At 33.0% G+C, this 13,154-nt stretch overlaps 1 protein-coding gene across 14 annotated transcripts in view; it reads left to right on the forward strand.

The window, feature by feature from the left end:
• LOC126852520 (cAMP-specific 3',5'-cyclic phosphodiesterase) overlaps positions 1-13,154 on the forward strand; it is a 337,802-nt gene that overhangs the window by 259,561 nt on the left and 65,087 nt on the right. Inside the window, exons 1-2 of one of the 14 annotated variants that reach the window (XM_050597396.1) lie at positions 6,072-6,398; positions 10,208-10,473. The exons of 12 other annotated variants lie outside the window; for them this stretch is intronic. In XM_050597396.1, coding sequence (XP_050453353.1) covers positions 10,301-10,473 — 173 coding nt within the window. In that variant the 5' untranslated portion in view covers positions 6,072-6,398; positions 10,208-10,300. Of the gene's footprint in view, positions 1-6,071; positions 6,399-10,203; positions 10,474-13,154 lie in introns of those variants that run through there. One more of the 14 variants, XM_050597397.1, reaches the window with a different exon arrangement.

Below are 13,154 nucleotides of genomic sequence, written 5' to 3' on the forward strand. Positions count from 1 at the left end.
CTCTTTGCTGTCGCTCTTAAGTGTTATGAAGCAAGTTCATTGAGATAAGCCGTAGTCGCTTTTAATACCGCTTTAAGTTTATATCCGCTGAGGTTTATTAAACCCGATCCCTTTTTTACCCTGATGCTAATGTAATCGATGTACTCTCGTGGTTGCGGAAGAGCTTATCGGCTACACCATGAAAATCAATTACCATCCGCTGTCCAATATAGAGTTGGATGAGGTCGCGAAATAATGCATTAATATTAGCGCTCATTGTGTGACTAAACTGAGCGTTTTATGAATTATCGTGCGTAAATTTTTGATCATCTCTTTCTCTATCCGCTCAATCACAATCAGATTACTTGTAATTTTCATCTAAAAATACAATCTATCGATAAATGTTTTATAAAATTCATATGTGTTCGTGACAAATATACGTACATATAATTTTATTACTACAATAGAATTGGCTTTTTGCGTTACGATATAAAATAGGATTTAAAAGGAAAAAATTTACATGCCAAAAATATTTTGTGCATGTGTTTTTTTTTCTTTTTTTTTATTGCACAGGTTTGTGTGAAACGGAAAGTCATTACATTTACATACTCTCGATCGCACTCGTAATATTTTCCGGATTATCGTCCGTGGCGCATCTATGTCCGGTGCGGATTTCGAACGCCGAGCTACATACGCGATCACTTGCATAATATTGCATTTACGCCATCATAAACGGCGCCACTGCAAGTACATCGATTGTCCATTTTACAAACGGCTCTCGTACTCGGATATGGGACATCTGCGAACGCGCGAGGAGTTCTTGACACAAATCTGGCGACCCTGAAGGGTACGTAGGTGATAAATACCCTTAACAACCGCACAACACGCTACCTATTTCGGGATCGATACTGCGCTTTTAAACAGGCTCCCAACTTTCGAAATGTGGAGAATTCGTTTTTTTACTATCGGGTGTAAAAATCGCAGAGATCGCCATTTATACATATCGATATTCTGTAAAAAATTTTTATTTGTCTATTTTTTTTTTTTTTTCTAGTCAAAGAATAAAATATTTATTTTCTCTTGCGGTGATTCAAGCGACATTGTGTAGGTTGGTTTGATTGTTCAATTTCATTGCATCACGTGTGACGCGATGGCACTTACACGCGCGCGCGTAAAATACTCGTGGAAAACGGCGCCCGTGGAAAACAATCGACGTGTAATGGCTTAATACAGGCTGATGCTCGTTAACGGACACCTACACGCGATTTCACGAGACTTCCGGCAAATGGAGCGCTTGGTTTAAATCGCGCATTTAGTGGAAAACTCCCCCGGACCCCTCCCCCCTGTTGTTCGGTAGGATTCCAGATGAGAGCGAGCCAGCCTCGCATGTCGAATGAGGATACATCAGACTATTTTTTTTTTTTCACAAGCACTCTCGAACAAAATCGATACACCTACCAACCCTCAACAAATCGACTCTCATCCCTCCGGCTTTTCTTGCAGCTTCCTGACGTTTTATCGGCGCTCTCGCTAAATCCCAATTGCTCCTCAAATTGATAAAACACTCGCTATTTGCTTCTCTATTGGCCGCGAAGTCATGACGGAAAAAGCTTCGCTCTTCTCATCCGGATGTAGTTTATTGATAGAATTTATTGGTCGATACATCTTCGTTTACATTGCTTCTGTTTATTCCTTTGAAATGCCGCGTCTTCAGAAGTATTTTTTTGCCGAGAAATCTATGAAGCTTTTACGTGAAAAATAGCAAAAGGTTATATAGAACAAAAGAATGCATAATTAAATGAAGATAAGTATATCGAAATGTAAAAAGTATTTTTTTTTTTTTAATTGACATATGATTTTTGAATAGTTCAATATTATCACGAAAAATTTGAATTAAAAATAATGCCCACGTGAACTTTGGATAAAGCCCCTTTCCATTTTCGCGTGTTTTGATTTCATACGCCGAAGACCTTTCCCTGATCTCACCGCGTTAAAACTGGAAAAAGAAAAGCGGATTTCTTCGACAAATCTGTCTTTTTCCAGAGCTCCTTTTCCAGAGCATAGTTCCATACGAACGATTTATTTCTACTTGAGTCTTTTAGCAGAAGTTTATTTATCGTGATAAAATTTAATTATTGCTAGTAAAGTTAAACAGGGGAATAACTCTTACCCTTATATTATGATGGAAAAACAACGAAAATCTGTGATATTTTTAAAAATAATAAAAAATTTAAAAGTTTTTACATTTTTGTTAGAGATATTATTTTTCTAAAAAATACTTCTTTATAAAGTGTGAAATATAATTATAGAATTAAACAGAGATATTTATATATTACAAAAAGTTTAAATATATTTATTTTCATCATGAAAGTCAATAGGCGTATAAACAATTATGTATAATTGATTTAATTTACTGAAAGTTACGTAACATGCGTTCCATTTATATTTTTTGTTATAAATATTTCTTCTCATTAATATTTAAATGGCATATTACAAGTAAATACATTTTTGTAAATAATAATTAAGTATAATTTAAGTTCCTTGATCTGTTTACATTGTTCTTATAGAATTACATGTTATTAGTCACATTAAAATATTGTATTTGATATGTCATATATATATATAATTTTCTCATAAAAGAGTTTTATATTTTTGCAAAATTAAAGCCATGTAAAATATACGCGAAAATAATATGAATTTATTTTTTTCTACGATAGACATAAAAATAAAATGGAATCATAGATATCACGCGGGCGTACACAGTTTGAACTCAATTTTAAGTTCTTATCGTCATCTTTTTTTCAAAGACTCGGTTACGAAAAATCGACAAGCACGTTGCATTTTTGTTTGCCGGTCTTTCATCATCCATCACTCCATCGATACGTCTCCCTTGAAAGCAGTTTTTTTCTCCTAACCGTATATCACCTCGAAACCGGTGCATGCCAATTCGAGATTTCCATGTAAACGAGACGACCATCGCCGCCAACTGGTTCGCACGTAAACACAATCTGACGATCGATACTGCATTCATTCGTGAATTAATTGTACAATGAAATTGCGTCTTATTTCCGCGTGATAATTTGCGTGATAACGACTTTAATCAGCCATGAAATTAATCGGAAGAGAAAAAGTATTTACCAATTTGTCGCATATGAAATAAAAATCGATTATTTTACTCTGGAAAAAGCCGAAAAAAGCAGCATATATTTAAATTATAAATTGATAATTAAAAAGTGCTCTTGCACATTTGCAGTGTAAATTTTTGTTAAAAATTTCAAACAATATAAATTTGTATTCATGATATTTCTGCACACGCGATGTTGTATCTTGCATGACGAACATCTGAATGGTTTGAAAGCTTTGCAAATAAAAAAAATGTGCCAGATACAGTTTGCGTTGTAACAATTAAGTTTTATGTTTTAAGTATGTGTGTACAGTATACTAATAAATTTTAACAAAATGTAGCGCATAAAAATCAATTAATACAAATCATCTTTCATACAAATCAACACAAAACGCATTGGCAGCGTCTATACGAAACATAAAATTTGCAGATATATTGTTCAATTATAATTGCATCGTTAAATCTATTTTCTGCTGATGCCAGTAGCTGTTTTCTTTTTTTTGGTTGCATCTTTTTACGCGTCTTTATCGCCATAATATTTCGTTATGACCGATAAAAGTCTCCCGTACGCTTTCATAAATATCCGGTAAACTAGGACTATAAAAGTTTATATTAAATTAAACAACGTGGCGTTAATAAAACTACAAAGTTGCGGCGGGGTTTACACACTTTGACGAGATAATATATACACCGAGTTTATAAGATAAGTGTAAAAGTTATAGCGACGCAGCTGCAATTTATAACGTCGTAACGTCATCTTTCGCTTGCATACGCGCCGATCGTTATTTCAGTAGCTGTGCGTATCCATTAAAAATTCAGCACGGCTATCGATTTTTTTTTTCACGATCTCCGAAAATACAATAACCTCGTGTCAAATGGTGGAAGAATATCAGACTCATTGAATTTAATTACCTAATGGAGAAACCTAATGATTTCCCTTGACTGACATATTTTATCTAATTGCTGTAATATACGCAGAACTTAATGACTTTCTAATGGACACATTTGACTGAATATTTTAAGATTACAACTGACTGATTATAATTCGAACAAGGATAAACGTGGATTATTTATATATTTATATATCAAGGAAATGTTCGACTTAATGATTAAACGATGCAAAGTATTTTTGTTTTTATCGAATTACTAGAATATGAAAAACAATTGGATGAGCAAAAATGACTGCAGTGTTTAGTGCATGTTATTTTTTTTACTATTTGTTCAATTAGGCATTCTTATATATGTGAATTAAATAAATCGCTACTTCAGTTTCTTATCGAAGCATATAAACTTTCGATTTTCTGTACAATCATTGTTCATCATCTTGTTATTACGTCGCATTTATTTTACGAGTACTTTATATCTTGCCATTATTTTATGCAATTTATTTTATGGTTAATTAGAGACAATCATATTTCACAAAGTGCAATTAGTCGACGCGTCGATTTTCCTTGTGATTAGCGTCGCTCGACTTTCTATTCCTCGTTCTCCAATCGGATTGATTCTTCCATTTGCGTCAATGAAATATAAATCGAGGTTATCATCAGTTTCGATTTATTAAATTTTCACGCCGCTTCTTCTCGCTTATGATCGCACGGTATCTTATCAAACAACATCGATATAGTGTCGCAATAAATCATTGTAATAAAAATATTTAGACGATTGAATTAATTGTATTACATTGTTGAAAATATTTGTAAAAAATATTGTTCTTGGTTTAGTGCACGAAATGCTCTTTTATATGATAAATTTTTAGCGTCGTATTTGATAGTGCGGTTCAATCCCGAAGCGCGGATGTATTGGATATAATCGAGAGTTAAGTGTATTATTCTTTTGTCGAGTCCTTGATAATCCTTTTATTCTTCTGACAACGGTCGACATCAACGCTTTATTCAGTCGAAATAATGCGGTCGCGAATGAAATTGTATATTGTTCTGTCTGTCATGTTTCTATTGTATTTGTCATTTATGAAGCTTTGAAATGAAGAAGCTATGCCATTATTTCCCGCACTTACAAATTAAGGTTTGATTTTTTTATAATCAATTTATGATAATTACTTGTACGTTTCTCGTACGCATCGAGCGTGTTTCATATCGTTGAGAGAGAAAGAGGTAGAGAGGGAGAGGAAGTTAATCAAATAAGCGTGAGGCTATATGCGCATCTGGCTTCTGTCATTTTTTATGGAAACATTTATCCGCTTTGATATTTATGTAATATTTGCAATACTTTTCTCTCTTATATTGTGTCTTTTATAAAATACGTTTAATGTAATTCATGCGCGTGAAGCCATTCTTAATTCTGTTCTTATAAAATTTATAGCAATAAAACATATATGTATAACACTGATGTGAGATACATTAAATTCTACTTCTTCAACAAGGTTGAATCTCTTTAATTCTTTCTATATTTTTCTTTCTATGTATTTTGCTTTTTTCTTCGTGTATCGATTGATAATTAATTATTCAATTAAGATTATTTAAAAATCTTACAAGACTTTACATTCTCACTCTCTCTCTCTTTCTCTCCCTTCCATCCTTTCCTTATTTCTCTCTGCACTTAAAAGATAGATTCAATTGGAATTTTAATTGGAAGATTAGCTGTGACAATATTTAAATTTGAATGAAAAAGAAAATTGTAAAGAACGCAATATTTTTCGTGCGTTATGAAGGCTATTCGATCAAATTTTCGCTAAGGTAATATTTACTTCAATCTGTTTGAAGAATTTGAAATATGAAAAAAAAAAGAAAAAAAACATAAGGATCCGTATTTTGTAGAGATAGGGATTAGGGAGATAACTTCTATCCTTCTTTAGATAATTGACGGAGGAATGTATATACACAACACACACACGCAACCGACCGATTTTGTCGGTCGAAAATAATGACTTGACTTTGTATAGCATGATGCGCGCAGCTATACTGGATATAAGCAACAGACGCCGGCATGGCAAGAGTCAGTTTGCGTCCGGCACGCGACCGACGAGGTCGATCGTTCTTCGTGAAGTAAGATTAATTCGAAGTATATTGACATTCCTTCGACGACCTTGAGACACAGTGTAGCCGTGTCGGGATGATGCGAAACATCGTTCCCGTTTTGTGAATCGGCGCTCGTTTAATCCGCGATTCAAGCTGCTCGGGAGCTCTCTCGATTTCGCGCGTACAAACTTTGACATTCGCTAGCGTGTGAGCGGTGCTCTAATATCGGCGTATTAAGGTTTAAACGCTTAACAACTTAATGACAAACTATTGTTGAATGCGTGACTCGGTTTCTCGCACGAGATCTTGAGCATCGTATCGTAAGTGCAGAGTGATAAATCCAATCGTAATGCATTTTGATTGAGTGCAAAAGATTCGAGCAGCATTTGCGTTACGAGTGCGTGTACATCAAAGTTGCATTATTAAAAGAAATATTTTGGGCGTAAAAATTGTTACGCAAGAAGGTGTTTACCTATTATACAAAAAAAAAAAAATACCTAATATATCTTCCGAAAATAGTAACTACGAGAGTATTTAATGTTATTAAAGGCAAAGTAATTAAAGGCAAGCAATTAAAGGCAAAAGTAAAATTCATTTCTTTTATTTTCATTTTGTCAAAAGCATTTTGGAAAAACATATGGGAGAATAATGCGAAAAATTTGTCGGTGAGATGGAAAAAGATAACAGATGTGGAAAGAGACATTTTTTTTTTTGTCGAAAGTCAAAAACAATCTGAGGCCTCCATCCATGTGTGTACTGGCTTCGTCAATTTGCTATATCTATTCACGTCTTTACCGTAACCGAATAACAATTTATATTTATATCACGAACATACGTTCTAGTTGCAAAACATTTGATTCCTATGGCAACTATTGCGTTTTGCGCAAGATTAATAATCTTTTACGCGACGAAAAATATTGAATCACGTGTGCATCGTATGTGGGAAGGAAAATCGAGTTGATAAAACCTATATTTAAAACAATGATGATAAATGATGAGCATACGCGGGGCCGCTTATCACAGGGTTGATTTTGATAAATCGATTTTATATGGTAATAATCAATTTCATTGATTGATATCTGTCTTTAATTGATATCTATGCTTGGCTTGGCTGCCATTGAATTTGGAACTTATTGAATTTGGCGTCGCCGTAGTGCGAGATCTGTAATAAACTTATCTATAGGATGCGTGTAATTGAGCTCGATAAATAAGTTACAGCAAGTCTCTCGATGTGATGCGAGAATATTGTAAAAGATTAAGGAGCAGCTTAACTTGTGCTATGAACAAAAAGAATGCTGACTTCATACATCTTTCGAATCACTTTTTTTTATTAATTTTGAAAAGAAAGACTTTTTTTAATCTCCTTTGATCTATAAAAATCCTTATTGCATCTCTTACGATTATTATGCTTTGGAAGATAAATCATAATGTAATATCTTGAAATTATTATTAGGAAATGACAGCTATTAATAATATTAAATATTATATTAAGAGAGAAGCGGAAACGAATTAAAACGGTGGTTTTAAAAATTGTCATTTTATATGCAGACTTGAGTTGTGTATAAATTCAAGATTATTCATTCGTGACATTTTAATAATGCTTGTAATTTTAATACACTGTGTTTCGTATCTTTCGTTTGAATTATTTATCCGTCAAAGGAGCGATTAATTTCTCTCGCGACCTTTCTAGCATCATTACATATTTACTTCAGATAGGGCGTATCTTTTTATTCTTACATACAATGCATCGAATATTTTCTCCGGGGCGTGCTATTTTCCTTTTATCCCCTTCAATCTTTATTTATTTTTTATTAGATGTACACCAATTTTAAATTGTACAAACGCGAACTTTCGTGTTACGATAATTAGTGTGTCACATCAACGGCTGAAGTCTTTGTAGAAAAAATGTATTAACAACTCTATATCTTTATATAGTGATTTTAAATAAAAATGCGCAAAAGAAAAAGAAAGGGGGAAATAGAGAGAGAGAGAGAGAGAGAGAGAGAGAGAATCTACTATACAAAATATTTTTGATATAAAATGATGTATGTATAAAATTCGGTATAAAACATATTTTTATCCTTTAAAAGGACATGATGAAAAGCGATGATAAATCCATTACTGAAAGTGCTCGACATCATTCGTATCTCAAGTTAATACATTTCTCTTTTTCTCTCTTCTTTTTTTTTCTTTTTTTTTTTTTTGCTCTTCTAAGTAAGCACTTTATGTCTTTCAAGAGGCAATTAAAGTGAATCAGAATATGTAATTAATAAATTTCTGTTAATCATATCAGAGATAAAAGATCGAGATAAAATATAAGATGACTAGAGATAATTTAAATTGTCTTGTATTATCCTATTATATCTCTTTCTGAGTAAAGTGATGAATAAAGTTTATCGTAACAGAGAAAAATGATCGGAAGATACAAACTTATATAAATCTTTTTACGATAAACGTCATAATTATGATTCCGGTTATTAAGGAAAAGTCTATTTATAATCTGATACTAATACAGTTTTTATTATACTATTGAATAATAAGAGAAATCTACCTCGTCAGCGAGGACTTTGATTATAAATTACTCCAAGCGAATTAATCGTTCGGCGAGACGCGACAGAGAGAGAGAGAGAGAGAGAAAGAGAGAGAGAGGGGGGGAGAGAGAACCCGGGGCGTAACAAACTGTCGTCTACTTCAAAGATAACGTCGCGTATTCTCGTTACGTGAACTTTACAGATTCCATTAAGACTTGAACGCGCGTCTTGTCCGATGTTCCCGCGTCGCTTCATGAATGATGCATTCCCATCTTGACATTGCATCCGTTTCCTCGCCCTCTATTTACCCAACGGGGATATCGCGGGCAATATCGGTGACCGTTTGCTCACGACTTCTCGGAGCTCTCTCGGCAAAGAGCATGGGAATCAATTTTTCGAATGGCCGCTGGTATTGCCGAGTCTTCGCAACTTCTCTGGAAGACCGATGTTGACATTTCAAATTGGCTAGAAAATGTGAGAGGCGCTCAAAAACTTCGTGACTCGAACGATGCATATATAATAGTCGGATGTTGATATCCCTCAAAAATCACAAATTAATTAGCGCGATCTTTACTGTAAAAAGTAAATTGAACGTGTCGAATTAAAATTTTATCATATTTTATTACATTTTCATAATTATTTTATTTATTATATTATTTCATATTATTTTTATTATTTATTTATTTATATTTTATTTTTAATATAAATTTATTTGTTATATTATTTATTATATTTATATTATTTTTTTAATTTTATCGCATTATGTTAATAATTATTATTTATATTATATTATTTATATTATTTAATATTTATTATTATATTATTTATAATATTATCTTTGTTTATTTATAGTATTATAATTTATAAATTTGCACATTAATTTTCATTTTTTTAAGAGATTTCTCACTTAACTAATAAATTGAAAATCTGACTCGGATGAAAATAGTTTCCAGCAAAACGCTTGTATGTACATTTAATAAATAATGGCCAGCACTTATATGAAACTCGAGTGTGGACCTGAAACACTAAATTGTCGAGTTATATGAAATGCCGAGATTTTCTCGATACATTATTTTATGACACGAAGATAATACTACTTGTTCATAAAACTGTGATACATTTCTCTTTACGCGACGTAATATTATTTTCTTACTCGATGTAATGGTCTTCTACAAACAACGTCGTAAAGATTGAATCTTGACAAAGAACGCGTAATTTTTTTTATATCAAGGACCCATGTTTGTTTTTATGAGAATATAGACCATTACAGATATATCTTTGGAAGAATTTCTAGAAGACATTAAATTGATCTCTCGATTAAGAAAAGAAACAGTAATGGCGAGCATTCACAAAAGTTTTAATGAAGGGAATATAATTACTTTTAGCGCGTGATCGTAAATATCGCATAAACAAGTAGATTCATCGATCGATCAATAATATTGTTTACTCGATGCTATCCAACTGCTGCAGCATTAGTAATCAGTTAAATGATTAACAATCTAGCAACATTAGAATCTATAAAAGTCGATCGTGTTACGCAACCTCGATGTACACACGCACTTAACGCAAATCGTCGAAAAAATAACGGTCAGAGGAAGTCTATTCCGATTCAGTTGTGACGAGAGAGAACGGAAACTTATAAATACCAGTGAGAGTTGGATGGGGGGAAGAAGCCACGAACGTTTCTCAAAATGAACGAGTACGCCCTCGTTTTACCTCACGAAATCGCACCCAGACTCGCTCGAAGGGATTCGGGAACCATGAGGGTAACTCTTCCATTGACCTCGTTCAGGAGACACAGCGGATGCGTCTCCACGCTTTCACGAGCGAAGCCACATCCGAAATTGGTATACGTCGCAGTCCCGTAAGTTTCCCGCACATTCTTATCGTATCGTCGAAAAAAAATTATCATCTTGAGAATTTTATTTATTTTTATATCTTCCTCTAAAATAAGCGCCAAAAGAATTCTCTTAATTTAATTTGAGAGAAATTCTTTAAAGAGTATATCAGTAATATATATTCTTAACGTATGAGAATATATATTAAATGAATGTTTGGTATCATAATTATTAACTGTGATAACAAAAAACAATTTTAAAATGGACATTTCCTATAAGTGGTTGCAAATTAAGGGGGCATACTCGTTTGAACTGTCAAAAAATGAGTTCATTTTCTAGATTCTTTTTGCAGCGCAACGACTTGATAAAAAGTTTTATTTTTTATTTTTATTTTTTTATACAATATTAATATAATGCTAGTAAGTACAAATTAAATTTTTAAATAAAAATTTTTAGCTTAAAAGAAATTTATTTTTCAAAGTTATGCGAATATTTGCAGATTTATATTTTCATGCACACCAAAAAAAAAAAACAAGTTTTTTTAAACTTGTCATCATTTTTTTTTTATTTTCTTAAATTTTGGAGAAACGCTTTGATAGTAGATAGCTGTTACAACGTTTAATAAAAAAAAACTTGTATGCTTAATTTCGAATATGATTTACGAATGTTTTCATGCACACCGTGCAGCAACCTAAAATTTGGAGGAGCTTTGCAAATATTTCCATAATCTAAAAAAAATTTTCTTTAACCTGGAAATTTTTATTTGGGTGATCAATAATATTGTAAAAAAATTAAAAATTTTTCTCAAGTCGCTGCAAAAAAATCTAGAAAATATATCATTTTTCGAGATTTCAAACGAGTCTCTTTAAGAATACATTCCTAATTTAAGAAGATATTCCAGTAAACATAATTGAAGGAAATATCCTTATTCATTAAGTATATCTATTAAAAGAACTTATAAAGTATACATTTTTCCGAGAATACAATTTTTCCGATGTAATAACTAATTTGCGGCTCCGTGTAAAGAATATCGAGGCCCAAAATTTGCATAAACAGATGTATTGTTCCAAAAATACTTCAGTTGGCATATTACATCGAAGATGTTTTACACGTTAAATCGTTTAGTCTGATGTGAAAGGAAAGATGCATTAGGAAATGAGCGCGGGATAATTGACAGCGGCTGATAATCCAGCAATCACGGTTATACGCGGATACCATAAAAGCAGACATTACCTCAATGCAATTACCTTAATGCATTCATGCGATAGGATAGACGAATACTGCCATTTACTAGATATCGTAAAACGGGCTTTCGATGTGCGTTTGCATATACATATATTTATTATCCACAATTATTTATACACGCAAATTATCAAGTGGCTAAATAACTCTTTCTTATTTTGATAGAAAGCTTATTCTGTTGATGTAATTATTCCATGTCTTTTATTGCACGCATTTTTTTACGAAATATAAACAATTTTCGAAGAGCGTTAATTTATGTGCCTCTCGATATTGACCTGCCGGCCAATGAAAAATATGTGATTATTAAACCGCGATGGGAAATTCCTCGTTTATTGTTACTTCTCAACCGCGACAGGAAATGAACTCGCATTCCATAATCGATAATCAGGCCGTCAACTATCACGGACAGCGTGGATGATTCGAAGAAGAAGCATGCACGCGTGTATGTATATATGTGTGTGTACAATTGTGTGGAATGCGCTTATACGAACGATGCACTCGTGCATGTAACGCATAATTCACGGTATGCGGCACCAATTAGGAATTTCGGTAAGCAATCAATGGTATTATTACGGCCGTTAAATTGCACATCGAGATGTATGATTAATCATTAGTCGAACACGCGATCAATTAATCGCGCGACATTCGTCGAGGTGTAACGAGACGCGCAATCGATACAGACTGATAAAACGATAGTTATCCCCGACTGTCAATCGCGCCGAACATTTCAATTCAACTGTGTAATTCCTTTGGCGTTGAATCTTAGCTTTAGATCCCAGGTATCTGCGAAACTTATCGGAGAATTTTATTAGTTTTAATTATATCGTTAATAATAAATTGCGTTTATAATTAAACCGTCTGTATTTTGATCAGTTAATTATAATAACCTTTATGATGAAAAATTAAAAATATATTTACCGAGATTTAATAAATACTCACTCGTTTTTATGCAACAGGAGATGAACGATAGCTCGCTGAATAACGGATTGATTCATGTATATGACATCTATCAAATGCGTGTGAATTCGCCAATCGATGGACGCGGTGGCACAGAATGCTTGCTTGGAAACACAGTCACGCCGATAAATAATGACAGGTTTTGCGTAGAAATCAATAATTTTTCTAGTAACAAATTTTTTTCGCGAATCCCAAACTGGCCTAAAATTCATAATAATATCAGTGCCATTTTTGCAAATTGAACCAATAAATTATTTACGTCCTTTTAAGGACTCTTGTCTCGTATTACGTTACGTCAAACATTCATGTATGTTTGTGAAAATTTGCTATAACATTGCATTTTTAAGCTCATTATAACGATATATGTATATAAGAAACAGTTTAGTGAAGCACTACGTGTCGGAGATTTTTCCGAACAAATAGGCGCGGCCTAGAAATCACGGAAGCGACTTATTAATGACATTTATATTTTAGCTGTAACAAATATTAGCTGTCTAGGCTTGGTCCT

This window comes from Cataglyphis hispanica, chromosome 10, assembly GCF_021464435.1.
Source record: "Cataglyphis hispanica isolate Lineage 1 chromosome 10, ULB_Chis1_1.0, whole genome shotgun sequence".
Lineage (NCBI taxonomy): Eukaryota > Metazoa > Arthropoda > Insecta > Hymenoptera > Formicidae > Cataglyphis > Cataglyphis hispanica.